Here is a 21,041-nt window from a genome sequence, read left to right as displayed (position 1 = left end):
TAAAACGGATGCACAATAGCAGGACCTTCCTTAAAGGGACTGCAGACATTAATATGCCTGTTTTATAAATACAGACTGTGTCGAAATGTTTGCTGTCAAAAGGGGTTATTTTTTGGCATATCCTGAAAGAAAGCTCGATCTTAAAAGGTTTTAGAGAGGTAAAGCAGTGGCTGACAGGTGACTGAGTGATGCAAAAAAAAAAAATCAAAAAAAAAAAAATCACAGAAACATGTAATGAAAACAAACTTTTTCACTAGTTATGGTGTCACTGCTTGTAAAACATACTTTGAAACACTATATTTTACCCCTGCAAACTGTGTGCTCTTCAGAGATTGTCAGGAATTTTCCAATTTGGAGCCTTTTCATGCTTCATTTGAGCATCTTGTCTGTTTTTCTCCACACAAACATGCAGAAGTAAAGAAACAAACCAAAGGAAAAACCAAGAGAATCAACATATGTGAATAAGCTAGGCAGGTACAGCTAATCCAACTGAAACTTTGGGGGGGGGGGGCTGTGATGCTGTTCAGTGGTTGTGTATATATACACATGTTATTTTGTGTGTGTTTTGTGTCTAATCAAGAACAAACCCCAAGGAATAGCCCTAGCTCAGCTCTTGTGACTACAGAGAGGAGGTAGCTCTATCACTGGCATACACACACTGAGCTCTTCCAAGTCATTTCCACCCATGGGGACAAAAGCCCTATGTGGAGAAGCAGAAAGAGGGGATGACAGCCCTCAGTGGGGGAAGGCAAGGTTTTGGGGTTGCTGGAAAGGTTCACGGAGGGGATTAGTGGTTGTGTATTAGCTTGCATACATGCAGGTGTGTGACTAAATCTGTGTTTCTACTTGAATTGTTGTGTTCAGATGATTCTTGAGCGTACACTTGTCTGAACACCCTCCAGGAGCTGTGGACTGAGATGGGCTGATGTCAGGATTTCGAGGGAGGGGTTGTTTCATGCGCCGTGCTTGGACGGAGGAGGATTAATTTTTTTTTTGAGGAAGCAGTCGACAAAAGGGGGGGTAGAAGGGATTAAAAGAGGTGAATTTTAAAGTGAGGCTTGTTTACAGAGTCACAGGGTATATTTCCACAGGAAGACAGATATACACTACCTCTACACTGTTGAGAGATTAGGGAGGCATCCAAAAAATAGAGGAGGAGGGAAGGAGATTTGGGAAGGAGCAGAATTAGAAGATGCACTGGTATGTTCAGCAGGCGTTGCAGCATTTGTGTGTTGTTTTGTATATACACAATACATGTATGTGTGGAAGTTGTGCAATGGATTGGCCACAATTACTTCTGAAATGACAGCATGCGCACAAACCTGTCAGAGCCCACAAATTTACAAACACCTGCACACAAACATGCACACACCGTTTTCACATTCGTGTCAGGAGTGAATTCAAACAGTCTCCGCAGCCCTTAGACAAACATTACAGCCTGTTATCATTATTCATCCCTAAGGCAAACTGGACACTAGAGCTTGCTTATGTGTATTCTCACACCGGCACACACACAGTGTGCACACAGTTATATACACCATTATTAACCTGTTAGAAAAATCTGACGCTAAGCCAAAGTAAAATGTTGATTCAGTGGAGCGCCACACACAGATTACCAGTGGATTGTCCTTTTTTTTTTTTTTTTTTTACAGCCTTTCCGACCTTTGGCTAATTCCATTTGCAATGTAAAATAAAATTAGAGATAAATAATACAATGAACCAATAAATAAAGCCCTGCAGCCCTATCCGGGTCTGAAGATTGTCAGTCTACTGTGCATCAGCCAAATTTAAATCTGAAATTTGCATTTGAAATCATGCCTGTTGCATCTGTCATGCTAAAAGAGAAAGCAGCTCAAGAATTGCTCCTTGGGTGCACGAGTTACCCATGCCATGCGTACTAATGGACCTCCATACAATCGCGGATAATAGCTTTTTGAACTGTGTGCCGATAACAGGCTGGATTCTTTTCAATTTCTCTGTTTTACATTGAGCTGCAACAATACCCAATCCTGTTACTGATAACATTTCTCAGTTCTAACATTTGACATGTCTTCACAGAATGTAAAAAGGCTAAAGTATGGAAAGCCATTTAAAGACTTGATTGAATCAGTTGTGTCACAAGTGAGACACATTACTGTTTCAGCCTGTGCTTTGCATTTATGTATATAACCTGTGTCAGTCACAATTCAACTTTTAAGTGGCCATTTATTTCAGCCCCACTGGAATTTGCACCAGGTATGAGAGAGTGAAAAGAAAAAAGATAGGAAAGGAAATGGAGAGGAAGCTTGAAAGGAGAACTGGATGAATGGAGTGCTAGACTGGAAAATGAAGAAAAAGAAGGAGGAGGGTGGATGCCGGCTCAGGATAGACTGTCTGTTTAATGCACAGTCCATATAGCCTCTTTATCTCTCCCTCTCAGTACCCTGCTTTTTAGCTTCCTCATTCAAATGCAGGTCAGCTGTGTGCAAGTGAGGGGTGAAATAAAAAAGATAGAAAACGGGACTGCAGCAGCAAGCGGAGAAAGATAGACCATCCTGCACTCTTCTGCCAATCAGTCTCTTCCGTCAAGTATTCCACCGCGTGTTGCTTGCTGCACGGAGTGCAGGGGCCCTCCCATTTAACTTGCCTATGTAAAAGGTTTTCTCACAGGCCTAAAGCAGGCGAGTGTCAGGGAGTAGATAAAGTAACCCTCTGCCTGATGGGTCTTGCTACAGGGAGGGAGAGACTGAGTAGAGGCGCAGAGAGGGAGTCAAGACCCCAGGAGTGTCTACCAAATACCTGAGGGAAAGCTGGGATTTAAGGAGGGAAACGGGACTGACGAGGGGAAGGGAAACTGGAGTAAGGTTATTTGCATCTACCGGATACCTTTTCATTTCCTTGTGTATTTCCTTTGTGTATTTTGCTATCAGGTTATGTCAATGTAACCTTAAAGTTTATTGGACTAATTTCCAGTTCCATCTTTCTTTTTTAGTCTACTATGGTAACACTATAGTATTCACATTTCAGAAAAACCTTTATCTTATACCGGGCCTTAGTTCATGAACTGTCTGAAACAAGCTGATTTAGCTACCGTTTCTTTGAGGCCAACTTTCTATGAGTTCTCCTCATTGCCTCCAGGCGGAAGCAGGTGCTTGTGGGTATTTACATCATCGTTTTCTGACAAAGAGCTGTTGTAAACAAGCTGTAGACAAAGAAAAAAAGCTTTCCTCTTCTTTATTGGAATGAGCTGTCCCTCAATTAGATGTCAGAGCTGATATAAGATGTGGAAAATGGAAGTGGACAGCAAAAACATCAATAGCAAAGTTAACACTAATCACTTGCTTAATGTGGAACATAATGGTGGACTTAATCTTTCAATCATAAGCTGTATAAAACAGTGTCTATTTATGTCCCTGTTAATAAGTGCACATATGGGAAATGTGCTATAATATTGACTGACTATTATCTCACTGCACATTTTATTTATAGGGATTCTTACTTTAAATGTTTACAACTACAATACAAATAAAGCAAATTCAATATTTTGCTTTGATTTTTATGATTGCTTAAACAATACTGGAATTTTTTATTCTGAGCACTCCTTCTACAAAGCTTCATTTACCCATCCACGCACACATTAATAAAAATGCTTTTTCCTATTCCTACTTTTGCCTAACATTTAGACGCACTCTGATGGATGCATCTTGCCCAAGGATACTTTGACATGCAGACTGGGGGATTCGGGGCTCAAACTACCGACTGTCCAATTAGTAGATGACCCACTCAACCCCCTGTGCCACAGCCGCCCCCTAGCTTGCTTTATGATCAAACGTAGGCTATTCGTCTACGTTTGATTATACATTTCCTGTGCAGAGCAAATTGTTGAGTCAGACAGAACATGTGGGTGAGGTTGCTTTGCCCACAGCCAAGAGACGGCCAGGGAAATCTCTCCTTTTGGCATCAAACAGATCCAAGAGTTGAAAACACTGATGGAAGCCGAACGTTTACAGCAGCCTGACCTTTTGGCTCACGTGGGATTATTTAAAAGTTTTGTCATGTTTAAAATGAGCAGTCAAATTAAACATGACAAAGATAATGAACAGAAAAGAAATTCACTCATCCATTCAAACCCTGTTTCCTTTACATTTAATTATTCATACTTTTTCATCATACTTTATCATCTGTGTTAATTTGGAATTGTTCTTTCTAAATTTACTTTCAGTCCTTGCAGCATCTGCATATGCTTTAGAGTATCAACCAAAATCCTACGCCAGTGCAGCCTTACTCCTCACAAAGTTTACTGTGTACACTGAAAGGAAGCTTTATCAAACCACCATTGCAGTGATTTTTACCGTGCACAATATCAAAAGCAAATTAGGTAGAGGGAAAACAACACATAATTCCTTTAAAGCACTAAAAAACAAAACAAAGGTATACAGTGATGAGAAAACAGAAAAGCACAGTGCATTGCATTAGGCAGCTCCAGCTATCTGAGGAACATCTTGAGTGCAGGCCCATCAACAGAAAGTCACGCCTCTTATCTGCCTGCTGAAACTTTTAATTCATTTACATTCATATTCCGACACTGGTACGTGGGCTTGGCATTTCCAAGACAGGAAACAGTGTCTTGTATTCCACCAAGATTTGAATCTCTATGGAGAGTGAGTAATACTGTATCTCACTTAAGGATTTGTTTTGATATTCCTTATATGTGAAGTTGTCTTTTCATTCCAAGTTTACAGGATGTTTTTCATCTCATTAGTGAGATCGGCTGTTATACATCTAAAAAATGTAAATTCTTGTATCTTTCTAACAAACCCATCAGGAAACCTCTCCAGAGGGGAAAAACAAAGCAGAAAAACAAGGGAACCAGTGGACAAATGGAAAAGCCATTCAGGTGAGTTTTGGCTTCTTGTTTTAAACGGTATACTAATGTTAGTGCTGCCAATATTGATATGCAATAGCAGTCATGTTTATGAGATAAGGACATGGCTTTTACCTTTTTCTCCAGTATTTCCAATTGCTCCTTATAGAAGCTGGATATAGTAGCAAGCTCCCTTTCTTTCATCTCCAGTTTTCGGGCCTGCAAAAGAGAGGGAGAAAAGAAAGGGAAAAAGAATAAGAAGGAGTATACCACTTTTTAAATTACATGTGAAGACCAGCTGTTGCAGATATTCTTTAGAATGACATAGCACTGTGTTTTATGACATACATGTGTAAATTCTTGGATGGTACTGGTCAGTGTTTATTGTGTCACATCAATATTGTAGTCTTAGGATCCGGTTTCATACAGTACTGTGCAAATGATTCAAGCCGCACCTTTCTTTATGTTTTGCTTCCAAGGAGCCAGACTTTGTCATTTTTAAATGGTCTCAGGTCTCCAAGTTTCTGAAAGTCTTTTTAGATTTCTTCTTTGGACATTGGCTTCTTTTTTCACTGAGTTTCAGTCCAGTCCTTGTACCTGACTTGTTTGTCAAGTCACTTAACAGTAACCTATGAATCATTCAAGTGTGAAAAGGTACCTAACTTAAAAAGACAAACCAGAGTTGTGCCTACACATAACAGACAACTCCGCAAGAAACCAATTTTAAATTCTATCTTTAGGCACTTTGTTACTAACAGAATGTTCCAGTTGAATCTATGAAAGATACTGATGATAACACAGCTTGATTGCCATAAAAATTGTATTTTTGCACCAGCAGGTGAGTCCCAAAGAGCTGAAAACCTGGATAATTTTGGCATGGTGGGTGGGGCATCCTTAAAAAAGGGGGGAAAAGGAAAGAAAAGACAAAACCAGAGCGAAAAAGAACAACAACAACAACAAAAAATGTAGTAGCAGGCCTGAAGAAACGACTACAGCAGATGAACAGTATCTGAAAGTCATGTCCTTAACAAACAGGAAAACAAAATCCAGCAAAGACCTGACACAGGTCCTGCGTGATGCATTTGGACCTTTGGTTAATCCATCTACTGCTCACTGATGTCTCATCAGAAATGGTCTCAATGGAAAGGTGGCTGCCAAGAAGCCATTCTTAAAGATGGAAAACAGGAAGAAAAGACAGAGGTATGCCAAATACAAAAGAACTAGACTGAAAATCAGTGGCAACAGGTCTGACAGTGTGAGGAATCCAGATTTTTGTTTCAAATAGTTGTCACTGTGTATGCCGAGGTCAGGAGATGTCCAACAGAGTGTGTGTAGAGCCGTCTGTAAAACACAGACATGGTTTGGGGATGCATTTCAGCCAGTGGTGTTGGGGATCTCGTCCAAATTCTGAACACAGAAAAGCATCTTCAGATCTGCAAAGTGTCTGACTGGCGATTGCTTCATTTTTCAGCATAAAATTAGCTCAAACACACTGCCAATGCACTAAAGTCATAAATAAATTGAAACACACACACAGTGGAACCTCAACATTATTCAATTCTATTTATATAGGACCAATTCACAACAAGAGTCACCTGAAAGTGCTTTATATTGTAAGGTAAAGGCTCCACAAGTGAAGCAGTGTGGCACATCTTGGGAGAATGGAACAAAAGGCAGCAAACATCCAAAGAAGAGCTTTGAATGTCCTTCAAGAAGTCTGAAGAACTATTCCTAAAGACTACTTGAAGAAATGACAAGAAAGCTGCGTAAGAGAGTTTAGACAGTTTGAAGAATAAAGGTGGTCACACCAAATATTGACTTTCAAGCTTGTTGAAAATGTAAAAACACATTTTTCTTTGACTCATATACTGTATTTCCAAGTATTACTGCATATTTCAATAAATCACTGCACCAGCTTCCTATTTTTTGGAAAAAAATAAAGAAATAAAGTGTGGATCATCAATTTTGGATCGTATTGTGCATTTTTGTGTGTGAATGGGTGGATGACTGAATGTAGTGTGAAGCGCTTTGGGGACTAAGTAAAGCGCTATACAAATACAGGCCATTTACCATTTTTAGGACTGAATGTGTGCTCATTTAAAGACTGCAATGTAGCGCTAAAAGCCTCAAGACTTTCAGCGAAACCCTGAACTGGAAAAATATAGCAAAATATCAACTCTGACTACACAGTCCACCCACTGTAAATCAAAGTAGGAATACACGGTTACTAACAGTAACCATCATGCAAAATAATTGTTTTTAAATCACAAAATAATCCTGTCAAATAATAATACAGACAACATATATATGCCACTTGTTACTGTAGCTACAGAGTACAGTATTTGGAAGTACTACATTTCAGAAAATCCGTAAGTTTCACTAGCACTGGAACTGCACTGGAACTGTTTTGCCCACCGTGCAATCATAATCTGAGTACATAACTGATCTAATACATAGAACTCAATACTGATATAATATTGCGCAGTTGTAGAATTGCCGGAGCAAAAGAGCCACAGGCAAAAAACACTAACACTTTTTTAAGTTACACTTTCCAGATTTTTACCAAGAAAATGCAAGCCAAACTACAGATTTCCTCAAAAGGCCCTCCATCTATTCACTGCTAGTGAGCACACAAAACATAGAAACCTGTCCTTTAACAACACATTTAGATATGGGGGATACACAGATAGCACAAGGAGAACTTTCTAAGTATGATTATATCCTTCACAAGTTTATAGTTATGGCAAAAAACAAAGTATTTTTCCAGGAACATGTATGTGTTCTTATCTATACACTACTTTATTTATATTGTTTGATGAAAGTCTATGATTATACACATCTACATCACAAAGTAACACACAACAATTAACAACAAAACAGCTATTTAAGGTTATGTCCATGCATTGTAACAAAACTTACAAAACTATTCAGGTAGCATGAGACTGGGACAGCTGTGGCAGGGGCTGACATGGCATCGCTGGCGTTAAGATGAGGTGAATGGCTTTAGCCAAGTTTTGACAGGCAGCGAGGTGGCAGATTGGCTGTAGGAAGACCCATAGTTTGGGCCATGACGTAGCAGCATGCAAGCAGAGGAGGACAGGAGGCAGACGTCAAAAAGATACACTGAAAATGAGCTTTAAATCAGCTTTAAGTCAGAAATACGCATGCATGGTGGCTGCAAAGAAAATGCTTGTTGTAAAGGAGAACTGTTATGGAGTCACCTTCTTTTAACTGTTTGAGAATTTAAAGTGAGTCGATATTATTTCATATTACAAAAAAAAAAAAGGACAGAAAAGAACTTCTTTATAAGAAATACTGATTCAAATAATCTTATAAGGAAATACAGTGATTAACTGTAGCAAAGGTGCAAAAACAAGTGACAAAAGCAAGAAAAAGAACTGTGCAGGTAAGGAAGCAATGCCACAAATGTCACGCAGGCACACTACAGATCAGGGTTGTTTAGCCATGCCTTGAGCTCAGTGTGTGATATTACTGGGTGTTATTCACTGAGCCAATTTAAGAACCTCTGATCACAACATTTAAAATGGAATAAAGAAAGATACAGTTAGTTGAATAAACAAACATGGCCTGGAACATAAAAGCAAGAAAATATTTTGCTTGGACAGTCACTGACTCATTTAGCAATAAAAAGGTGCGGTGCTCTTTCTATGAGAACATGATTTTCAGAACACAGGCATTATACAGTAATAAAACTAACTAAGGTGAGCTTAAATTCAACTGGTGCTCCAAAAACCCTGCCAGCTGGTTGAGGACCTAAGTGTTTACATACATATGTTAAAAGTTTCATCATGCAGCAGTTAAAAAACCCAAACAGCTGCAAAATCTTAATTGCATATAGATAGCCAAGTTGCATCAGCCTTAGAAGAGTTAGCTGAACGAGCACGCTGTGCATGAGATGGTTGAATTCTCTCTACCTGTAATCTATAAAGGTGGACGTACGGTATGTGTATGTCTACATTTTAAAAATGAATGCCAATTAGTGTTCATGAAGGGCATTTATGAATGCAAATTATATCTAACCAATATGGGTAATGAGTGAAGCAGTGCTACAACAGTATGAACACGACATGGTGCATGAACACAATGTAAGTGGCTGCGGCAAAAGGCAGCAATGGGCCCTGGATTTATAGAGAACTGAAACAGAAAGACTGTATTACACATGCATGTGGACACACACACACACACACACACACACACACACACACACACACACACACACACACACACACACACTGTGATGGTGTAATGATGACTGATTACTGTACTGAGTTGTGCATTAGCAAGAGCGATATAGATCAGATGGAACAACAACATCTTCCCTGACTGATCTACTGATCTTCCCTGCTTTTTGCTGATATGGTGGGTACAACCATGCAGACGCACACTCTTACACTGATTGACATCACATTTATTGTAATCCAATCTAATCTCATCCTAACTTAACAGTCGCATGTATTCCCAAGGAACACATCTGTAAATCCCTATCCTATTCTCACAGAGCTTTCCTCTTCTACACTGACGCTTAAGGGATGTGAGTGTATATATGTGTTTGTGAGTAAAATCACCTCTGCCAGCAGCACAGATGATGTGTAATTTTCTAGCTGAATACCTCCCAAAGTGTTGTTGTGTGGAATGGTGGCGGCAGCATACTCACAGCCTCGCTTTAATGCACAATGAAAACATGACATTTGAATAGAGAAGAGAGAGTGAGAGAGAGAGGAGAGAGAGCAAGAAGGGAAGAGCAAGAAAAAAAAAAGTAAATTTAAAAAAAAGAAAGAAAGAAAAGAAGCAGGCACTAGCGATGGTGGTGTTGCTTACCCAGGCATCCAAATCTGCAGGCTGGGAGAGAGAGAAAGAGCAGGAGTTAGTTAGACAGTAGAGGATATAAGAAAGGCACGGGGTTGGAGTAGATGGTTAAAGAGACAAAGGGGAAGAGCAAACAACCAATAAGTATATTATGAGAGTGAAGAAGGAAGGTGAGGTAGAGATATTTAAAGAAAGGGGGTGAATGCAACAAGCAGCATAGAGCAAGAGAAGAAAGAAATGAAAAGGATCAAGGACAGAACAAGGTTAATACATCACACTGCAGAGCAAGTGGTTAAGATTTAAACTTAATTTGCAAGATATGAAATGTCACCCGAGATGTCATTCTAGCCTTCAAATGATGGCAATTTTATTTACTCATAGCACTCATAATACATCCAGTATATTGCAACATGGACTCTCTAACCAAGTAACTTTGTGGCACAAGTGTCAAAATCTTCATACTCTACATGTTTTTGGATCTAAACAAGTCTCATGATCCTCACTACCCTGTCAGTTTTCCATTCGCACTCCCTGTCCTGACCACCTATATGTCCTGTTTTACTTCACTGCCTTGTATCTCATGATGTGCCTTGATTTTTTTCTTCAGTTGAGAGAGAAGAGATTATCTTTACACTTTTAAAAGAGTGTAAAAAAGTAGAAACCACAACATAGAGTTGGTAGACAAAGTATGCAAAAATGGACCATGTGTATATCCTGTTCTTATGCGTTGATGCATGCTCAATAATCCAGGTAAGCGACTTCCTCAGAGACTGAAGAAGTCTCTCTGGCTTAAAAAACAACAACAACAAAAACTACAGATGATTTACTGTTAGTTTAAGCCTGAACTTTTAGTTTTAACAATAACAGTTCAATTGCAATTATACATGTGTATGATTACTGTTTGCTTTAAGACCTCTTAGTAGGCCAGCCAAGACTAGCTGTTCACCAGCTGTATTTATTATCATTTATAAGCCTCAATACAAGTCTTTAATACCATAATAAAATCTTATAATTCGGCGTATTCTTGAATATCACCAAATCAAAAACATTCTGTTAAGGAATTTGAAGTCCTACCAAGTACCGCCAGTCTGGCATTAGACACAGGACAGAAAGGGGCAGATTAGAGCAGTAGGTGGCTCGAATGTTGCTATGCCTCATAAAGACACCATTCAGTTAAATGAGGTGAACTCACAAAGCCAGTTGCGGCAGAATGCATGTGTGTGTTGGGTAATCCGTGTAACGGATACAGCCGATGCCATCTGTTTAACCTCCCTGCTCTTCAATGGCTGGCCCTAAACCAAGTATGTGTCTGAATGTGACTGTGTTTGTGCTGTGTGTATGTAGACCCCAGCAGTGCTCACAGGAGTGTGGAGGTCCCATTTCCATAGATGAAAGACTTAGAAGATAGGTGAAGGGGCTTGTTATGATACAAATGCAGACAAACTCACACCCAAACAGTTTGGTGCAGTTCATGGGCCATAGCCCACATAGCATTTCAGACGCATCCACTCATTGTTTTCCAGCTCCGAGCTCCCTGATGACCAGCAGTTAGCAGCCTCAATGTGAACATTAAGAGTCTGAATCCACTGAGCTAGCAATAACACAGCCAAAGAAGAATTCCAATTAGACTAGGGTTAATTCCCAGGGACTTTAACCTAGATCAAGCCAATACATATAGATCCCTCAGTTAACAGAAATACATACAGCTGGTTTATAACTGTCTGCAGATCAGATCATGTTTGTATGTAGATCAGGCCAACAGTTTAGGAATATTCCTATTAGACTGCAGGTAACTGTACCAACAACATTTCAAATTTAGGCTTTAACAAAACAAAGTTGCTCTTCTTACTACTGAATCCTTTGGTTAAGGCAAAGTTGGTGTCTGTGCAGGAGGCAGGACACATGACGTTCACTTCCTCACTGTGAATTCTCCAGACAATTACCCGCGCTGTTCTCAGACGTGTGCAATCAGATATCACAGGGAGTTTATGGCGGAGAGCGGCAGGGTTCATTTAAAGTCTGATCAAACTGTTTCAGACATTTCCAATTCTGGAAAAAACTTGAATATTTTTTTGTTACTACATATATTTGCTTCTTCAGCTGCATTGATCTTACGAGATGCTTTTTGGTGCTTTTGAGTCTTGCGGAACAAACATTTGGATCATTCCTCCCTAAAAAGTCCTCCTTCAGTCTTACTTCCATGTTTCAGTTGAACAGCCATCTTCTTCTGGTCATCCCACAGTATCTCAATTGGGTTGAGATCAGGACTGACCTTGCCATTCCAAAATCTGAATTTTCATCTTTCATCAATATATTTTGTAGATAGTGAATCTACAAGTTTTTATCCATCTTTCATGTAGTTTGAGTTGACAGCCCTAACAGTCTAATGTGAAATTTCTTTAAACCCTTTTTAAATTCACAATTCACTCCTTCAATAATTGAACGGCATCCAGAACCTGAGTTAGCAAAGCAGCTCCAAACTGTGATGCTTCATACACCATCCTTCACAAATGGGATGAGATTCTGGAGTTGGTCTGCATTGCCTTTTATCCTCCAAACATAGGATTATGCATTTTTGTCTCATGTGGGCAAAGAACAAAGTGGAAAGCAGTGTTCATTTTTGTTTGAGTCCTTCTACTAACACTACCTTTAGAGAAGTAAAATTTGTACAGTTGTAGAGATTTATGCAGGGTTTTTTTTTTTTTTTTGCTTTTCCACCTCTTGGGGTTTGCATGTTGTGCTCTTGGTCGTTTTTACAGGACACTGACTTCTAGGGAGAAAACTACAGTTCCAGTGCAAGGAAGCAAAATAATGACACCCCCTCCACACAACCACACCAATTTAATGGATCTCAATAGATTTGATTAATCTATGCTGAGCTGAATTGTGTTTGCTGGGTGTATCATGAGGGTCAACAGATGCTTCATGGAATGCTTCATTTAGACTTGAAATGTTAGAGCAACACTGTGTGTGTGTGTGTGTGTATACACACATGTCTGTCTGTCTCTCTGTGGGAGTTAAAAACTGAATAACAGTGACAGCGAATGTGACACTTCACTCAGAACGTGCGGGCACGTGTGTGTGTGTGTGTGTGTGTGTGTGTGTGTGTGTGTGTGTGTGTGTGTGTGTGTGTGTGTGTGTGTGTGTGTCTGTCTCAAGATGAGACCTTTTGGTCTGCAAAGCCACCTCACATGGTGAGAAATGCTTCCTTGAAAATCAATTATGTAAATACTGAATTATGCAAACGGTACATTTGAATAAATCTGTGTTTGGGGAGAAAAGATTTTGCTGTGGTTTTATACTCGCTGTCAGGAGAGGCGAGAGAGAAGATGAGGAAAGAGGGCTAAAATGAGGATTAGGCTGGAGAATGTCACTGGCAGACACAGTTTATGCAGTTTAACTCCTGATTTGGCTTTTTAATTAGGGAGAAAGAGGTGGAGAGGAAGAGAGAACGGCACAAACACAGACAGAGAGGAGAAAATAAGGGCTAATTCAGTGACAGCTTTCTTCCTGCCATCTCAAATGAAGTAAGCACATTCATCACTTGTGCCAGTAATAAACACCATGGGTAAAGCTAAGTGCTGTCACCCCACCTCTCGTTTGGTTGTTGCCATCTTCACTAAAAATCTACTGGTACTGATGAAGAGCATTTGTATGAACTTGAGCTTACACGTCTCCATCACTTTGAGCAAGCACTCGTCAAGTCCTTGCTCAAAGAGGGTTGGTTTGATTGTTGGAGTTTTTCTCTATTATTGTAGGGACTTAAGCGTACAATATAAAGCGCCTTGAGGTGACTGAATTGACCTGAACTGAATTAACCTTCTATCTTGGCCAGAGTTGCACAATATTGTCACACAATAAAACTGAAAAATATTTTCTACCTGGGAAGTTGTATTTCATGGTCAAGCTTTTGAACCAGCTGCGTAGAACCCTCCTTTAACACCGCGTCACCTCATCAGCAATTTTCATCTACTGTTGCTCTGCCTGTCATCTGGAGTGTAACTATCAAGCGCCTGCTGGAGTCATTCGTTTACATTTCGGTTGGACATCGCCGGCTGTTAGTATCTCCTCCTTCATAGCATGCTTGTACTCCATGGTTTGTTTTTCCCTCAAGTGGTGAAACAAGTTTGCCGTTTCCACCTTTAGTCAGAACAGTTTTGTTACGTATTTTGCAAAGTACTGTGTGTTTTTGAAGGTTATTGAAGTGGTTTTCTTTTTAGCTACTAAATCGTCATCAAAGGCTGAGATACGGCTCTTACTCTCAGATATGCCCAGGCTGGTTTCGTTGTTGTGTAGACTAGGGAACGTAAAGGCATGCTGTTCCTGTAGCAATGATATCACAATCTGACCCTTTTATATTACATAGAAAATGATACTGTCATTACTGGAAGTAGCTACCATTAAATGGATACACAGTGCTCATAAATGGATGGACACGGTCAGCAACAATGCTAAAGTAGGCTGTGCCGTTAGTACCAGGAATGCTAAGTTGAAACTAGGGGGCGCCAAAGTGTGCCAAGGAAAATATCCCCCACACCATTGCACCACCATGAGTTTGAACTGTTGATACAAGATGTTTTTGTGTTGTTTGTGCCAAATTCTGATCCTGCAATCCAACTGTTGTAGCGCAAATCTAGACTCATGAGACCAGGCAACAGTCTTCTACTGTCCAACTTCTGGTGAACCCAGGCAAACTGTAGCCTCAGTTTTCTGTTCTTAGCCGACTAGAATGGCACCTGGTGTGGTCTTCTGCAGCTGTAGACCATCTGCTCCAATGTTCAACATGTAGAGTTCAACAGAGATACTCTTCTCCATACCTTGGTTGGAAAGAGTGCTTACTGGTTTGAACTTTAGACACACTGCAGCATCGATGTGCTGTCATGTGATTGGGTGATTAGGTCTCTGCATTAATGGGCAGTTGAACAGGTGTGCTTGACAAACGTGGCCATTGAGTTTACATCTTCTATAACAACTGGATTGAATTTACAATTCATAGTTGATACACAAAAACAAACAGCAGGGGGTGTTAGTAAGAAACAGGGTGATGTTTACATAAATGAGCATAAATCCTCACCCTGACATCTGTTTATGATGTACATAGCTGCATGCAGCCACAAGAGACACATGAAACCAAACATGAGAATGCACACACAGTGTACTACAAACACAAAAGGCATGAATTGGTTAGTCTAGCTGTTTGCTCATTAAATGTGTGTTGTCGTCACATAGCTGGGGGAGGTTAAATGAATTAACACTTCATCATCAGCCTGCTTTGCACCACAGACTGTCACAGAGACAGAGAGTGAAAAAGACACTAAGATGAAAAAAGTGAAAGGAGGGATTGAGGAAAAATGATGCAATTCAACTAAAAAGAAAGAGGCTTTGTTGGAAAACTGGGTAATAGTAAAAGAAAGCAAAAAAAAAAAAAACTTACCAAATGATTCTGTCTTGAAGAGTCTTTTCAGCTTATGAAAAATAAGTTTTGCCTAAATAAGTAAATAAATAACTAGAATAGATTTTGTATTTCATTTTCTTTGACTCCTGAAATTAGACTATGTTCTACTACCTGTTTTAAAATGTGTTCTCTGGTAAACAGAGCCAAGGTTCAAGGTTTACTCTTTATCATATAAATCATATTAATATTATTAATAGTATTAAATGATAAAACTTGGTGATTTTGAGACTTCCACATGAAGCAAAAACAAAAGCTAGAATCAAATAAAACTTTCACATAAAACAAATTCAGGGTCAGCACTCCTGCCTTTGTTTTTCTCTGTGGAAGCTTCAGCCCAATCAACCTAACAATTTACTTTAACAATTAGCAAAAGCTCCTAAAATTTTTAAAACCTTTGACTCATACTTTGAGTGTTCAAACATTAATCATTATAGCCTCCTATGAAAACAATTATCTGAGAGGAATTATTTTTTTTCCTGTGGATAATAGGTCTTGTCCAGCCGTCTCATTACATCACAACCACTCTCCTGGAGAGTGGAGAGGTATTCCAGTCCTACACATTTGTCCTTTGAACTGACAGGATTTGTGCGAGGCGCTCTCTCGCTGCTCGGCACCGATCAAAATCTCCTCATCCGGTGAGCGCTCTGCTCGTCAGCAATTACTGTTGCTTTAGACGATGTACGGTGCGAGTGTGTGAGCGAGTGAGAGTGTGCACAAAGGGCTTAGCTGCTTTAACATGCAGAAAAGATGTCAAGTCTGTGATTACACTAGCTGATAACAAGTGGTTTAGCCGTGTGTGAATGTGTGTGTCTGAATCGCTTGTACTTCATCCTCAGTCGGCTTCTATAAAACGCCGTGTGCACCTTCACAGTACGTCATTCTGCTGGACTCAAACGCCTCTCTTATGGTGAACCCACTCAGTTTCAATACAAATTCCTCTCAATCCATTGCAATGTCTATACATGTTTTTCCACAAGCATTCTTTTTATTGATCAAGTATCTCCTCTCTCTTGTCATCCTCCTGTCTCTGTGTCTTTGGCCAATAACCAGGCCTGGTTATCTAGTCAGACAGTCATAGTGAGACATCTTCATTTGTAAGGGCTATAGTAATAAATTATCTTCTATCTGCCTTTCAGCTACTGCAGTCTTTCCCCAACTGTGTTTCTCTACTTCTGAGCTCTATGGATCATCTCTAGCCTAATGCTGCCATTTTCCCACCACAGCCAGCCATCATAACAGTCACAATTACTTCTCAGGCTACTATCACAGGTGGCTCAAGACAAAACGAATGGTGGTAAACAAAGAAAAGCAAACACATTGAATGTGACTGCATCTAAAATGTCAGGCTAAATTAAATGTTGGTGTTTCCATAAAGGCTTCTATTCAGACAGCCAAAAAAACCCAAAACAAATGTGGAAAGATAAATAGTGAATGAAAGTACAACCTCAAGAAGTGCTCACGTGATCTTGTACACCTACAAGATCAGATAATCTGCTCTATAATCATGTGAAACTATTGAATTAGGTGTAGGTTATCTTGCCTTAATGAAAAAGTATCCCATGAATTAGAGCTGAAGCCACACGCTTGTTGCTTGATTCATATACTTGAAGTAATTAGAACAGACAGAATAGTGTAGCCACAGGCCAAATCAGCAAGGAGGTATACAATTCCAGGCAAGTATATAAATGAGTATGTTAATAAATAATATCCTAAAGCTTAGTGTATGTAATCACAGAGATAATGGAAACAGTTAATTAAAAGATAAAGGTTAAAGTAATCAATAAAAGTGTGGCAATGTGCTGAAACAACAGCAGAGAGATCTTTTGCAGAGAATTCTACTCAGTAATGAGACAAATGTCTTTTAGACTTAGACAGCAGGGGGGCCTGCTGGTTAGTGAGAACATCTTGTAGCTGAAAGGCTGCATATTCAGTGCAAAACACAACATTTCCAGTCTTGTCAAGTGTCATCTCCGAGTGTTTCTACACAGCAGCTGGGCAATACTGTTAACATGTGTGGCATCAACCCTGTGGTCTGAGTGTTTGTCATCTCAGGTCTGACTTTAATGAATTCTGTGCTTTTCACCCTGGTTTTCATCATCGGTTTTCTGGACAGTGTCAAATGCTTCACTCTGAGTCATCAGTCACACACGGGCACAAACAGACACACATACACACACACAGAGACACACACAGTAAAACAGACACACACACATATAAAGGGCAGATAAAAAGATGAGACACAGAGGAGGAGGAATAAATGCTGGAAGAACATGTTGCCCAGGAGCACATGTTGCTGTGCAGAACACGCATTCATCCTTCTTTTAATCCTCCGGCTAACCAAACATGCATCAACAGTGCCATCTAGTGAACCTTTATTGGCTTACATCCTATTTTGTCACCGTGAAAAACATCCAAATAGCAGGCATATTAACTTCTAAATGAAAATGGAAATGACTTAGAAATATATGGTAAAGAGAAACAGGCTGCATGTTGCTATAAAAGGAAACAAAACAACTAAAGACATCAAATTCCTAGAAGCATTGCCTCACAGCAACATTTACACTTTTAGACTTACAGAAGTACCTGCTGCAGGATTTAAATCTATAAACCACAATCTGGCGAGGGTGTTAAAAGGAAGGAGGAGGTGTGAGAACACGAGGACTGACCAAACGGGTGCATCACCTCTTATCGCACACACTTCAGCTAAAACTGTGCTACCAACTATATTTTCACATGAAAAAAAAAAAGAAAGAAAAAAAAAAGCATTCTTTACAGTTCAACAGATTCAACCAAAGCTTCGCAAAAGCAGCTTTCCTGTTGGCCATTTGCACTACCATTTTTGTACATCTCTCAAGCTATTGTATTCATTTATTTATATTTTCCACTACTACCACTATTCATTTTAGGTTTCATTTTTATGTATTCCCTGGCGAGTGCTTCATCTTTTCTTATTTTTTCTTTATATTAAGGTGAAAGAGAAACAGAATTTTGATTCTCTTGAATGACCTGTACAAGAAGCAAATTGACAAAAAAAATAAAGAAATCTTTGACTCTTGAACTTTGTGTGTGTGTGGGGGGGGGGGGGGGGGGGGGGGGCAGGGTTTCTTCTTGGTTTGCAGAATACAAACGAGTTGAAATCTTTAGTGCAAATATAAATTCTATACTATAACATGCAGAATTATAATAATACAAACACTTTCAAGAACTACAGAAAAAGCTCATAAGACTGATCAACAGTAAATTCTCATAAAAAGATTCATAGCTGGCACTCAGTCTATTTGTCCTTCTCTCCTAAGATTATCTTCATATATATCAGTGCCTTTAGTTTTTATTAGTTCCTTCATAATATTGTCACTGAAATGGATCCATCTGGAACTCTGCTAAGCAGATCTGAATTAGAATAGTATGAGCACTCATGTTGCTGTTTATCACGATTTCTTCACTGGAGACAGCAGATAAAAGAATGCTTTTAATATACAGGAATACAAACATTCACCCATGGTCCACACACAGGTATTAAAGTCTATTCTTCACACCCTTCCGGCTTCTGAAATTCAATAGCTTCAAGCAGATGCTTGTTGTTGTCTGCATGTCTCCGGGTGTTAGATGCTCAGCTCTGAATACCTGTGCATACTAATTGCATTTTACTTGCAGCAGAAATGACACCTCTGAGGTGGAGAGAACAGGCAGGGGAAAAAACAAACACAGGAGGTGCTAATGAAAGAAAGGAGAGGAGAAGGGACTAGGTGTTAATGTAACGCGTCATCTCTTCTGTGTCTTCACTCGTGGTGTAACAGTTAAATATAGTCTGAGAATGAGACAGGATGACACACTGCAAGAGCCAAGTTGAATGCACTTCTTAAGAGCACCTTTGTAGGTGGGGTGAGAACTTGGACATGGTGAAATATGAGTCAGAAGTAGGAGTAGAAAAGAATCCAGCACTGTATAGAAAATAAACTTTGGAGGAGTACACAGATTCCCCACATCACCTGATACACATTAAAATAAATAAATAAACCCAACTTAAAAGCATCATCTGCCCCCAAAAAAGTATTTTTGTGGAAAAACCACTACAAATGTATTTTAAGTGTAATAGCTTCAGATATTAATAATAGCCACAACTGTGTGGTGGGGTGCGATTAGGGTGGCAAGCCAGTACACTTCTAGTGCCGTTCCCAATCTTGATAAATACATCAGGAAGGGCATCCGGTGTAATATTTTTGCCATAGAGAAGATTCATAGATCTAGTGAAGGAGGATGTGTAGGAACTTGGCGTGACAGGAGGGCGAGAGGATGAGATGGAGAGAGTTGATCCACAGTGGCGATCCCTAAAGGGACGAGCAAAAAGGAAAAGAAGCTCCTCTAATAATAGGGATTGTTAGCTATTATTAGCCCTAATCTTTACCCTAAATTTGAGCGCCACTACAGCAGCACTTTTTCTGAAAACACACTTCTTCCACAACCACATTATTAATTAAACCCGACAGTGTTAACTGGGGAGTACAGCAAGAACACAGCCACAATTTGGGAAAGTGTTTCACATTTGGCGAATAAGTGTGAAAAAGTCTGACCAAAATCACTAACAAGTCTGTAAAAGAAAAGATAGCTAGACTCTTATAGTACTACAGTTAATGTGAAAGAATTAATGGGCCGTAGATGGAAAGAGTCAACATTATGAGTGGATTGACAGATGGAGCCAGCTTAATGCACAGGTATACATATGCAATGACACAGACAGACACACAAATACTCATGGCGGTGGTGGTGTTGGTCGGTGCTGAGTGTGGGGTAAATGGCTAATGTGAATGTTTGTGACAGGCAGCCTGAGGCAGTGTGAGGAGCAGCTCAGCTCTTCAGTGGGTACATGCCTTCACACACCCCTAATCAACCCACCAGTAATGCTTAATTTATGCTACCAAGGTTGTGTGTGTTTGCAGAGGCATGCCTCCGGAGAGGGGTTTTCAACCAACACAAACATGCTCCTGTGCAGGCCTTCAAAATCTCAACTGCATGTTGCTCAACATGGATGACCCTTTCTGTTGACTGACAAGTACGCTGGTCAGACCACTTTGTGCAGCAAAGAATGCACAGGGGGGAAAACAGGCCAGAAGCGTATGCTATATGTGCCAATATACTGTGGCAAGTGTCACAGAAGTGTGTGAGAGAATGCATCTGCCTTTAAGGAACATGGCAAGCGCAGAAACTACTCAAAGTGCATTTGAAAGTGTAACGGGGAAAGACAGGGGGCTTGGGAAAGCTGTTCTTTGAGCCTCCAGCTGGGTTTTTGCAAGGTCGTTTCCAATGTAAGGTCAATGGAAAATACAAAGAAGAGAGGGAAGCCCACCTGCTAAGAATGGAGGAGCTTTTAAATCAGTTCTTTGAATGCACTAAAAAGTTGAAGCAATACAGCACAAGCAGGAAAATGTTTATCATCTAATTATCTCAGAACTAAGGTCTTCTAGGTTTTGTCTTATCGCTTTTGGTCAATTAAGGATTGGTTACAGTTTAAGCAGGATAGAAATCAAGCTGAGGAATAATAAATGTGTTAGCTGAGCAGAAACAAGGGAGAGTTAGAGGTGAGACTGAAAAAGAAAGACAAGTGAGAAAGAGGAAAAGGTGGGAACCTCTAGGCTTCTCTCACTCACTGTGCAGGTTATCTACAGCAACTCTATCATCACCTAAAGGCCAAAAATAAATAAATAAATAAAATCCCTTTCCTTTTACTTAAATAGTTTGCACCTGTACCTGTGAGGCTCAACCTTCTCAAACACGCTACAAGCAATGACAGAGTCTCCTCAACACTTCTTTTCTGCTCTTTACAACCACAGACAGGCAACACTTTTAGTCCATCCCTCCTTGAACACAAACACACAGCTTCACACACACTGACGCCTTGTATTGACTTGTCCTGACAGA

The 21,041-nt window shown here is 39.9% G+C and overlaps 1 protein-coding gene across 3 annotated transcripts in view; it reads right to left on the bottom strand.

Annotated features, from left to right (window-relative positions):
- LOC134627182 (MICOS complex subunit mic25-a-like) overlaps positions 1-21,041 on the bottom strand; it is a 52,210-nt gene that overhangs the window by 27,302 nt on the left and 3,867 nt on the right. For 2 of the 3 annotated variants that reach the window (XM_063473123.1, XM_063473125.1), the window contains exons 5-6: positions 9,683-9,703; positions 4,979-5,062 (exon numbers count right to left, since the gene is read on the bottom strand). In XM_063473123.1, coding sequence (XP_063329193.1) covers positions 4,979-5,062; positions 9,683-9,703 — 105 coding nt within the window. The remainder of the gene's footprint in view (positions 1-4,978; positions 5,063-9,682; positions 9,704-21,041) is intronic. The other variant, XM_063473124.1, reaches the window with a different exon arrangement.

This window comes from Pelmatolapia mariae, linkage group LG5, assembly GCF_036321145.2.
Source record: "Pelmatolapia mariae isolate MD_Pm_ZW linkage group LG5, Pm_UMD_F_2, whole genome shotgun sequence".
NCBI lineage: Eukaryota > Metazoa > Chordata > Actinopteri > Cichliformes > Cichlidae > Pelmatolapia > Pelmatolapia mariae.
Note: the sequence above shows the minus strand (reverse complement) of the source record. Positions and strands in the feature narration are given on the sequence as shown.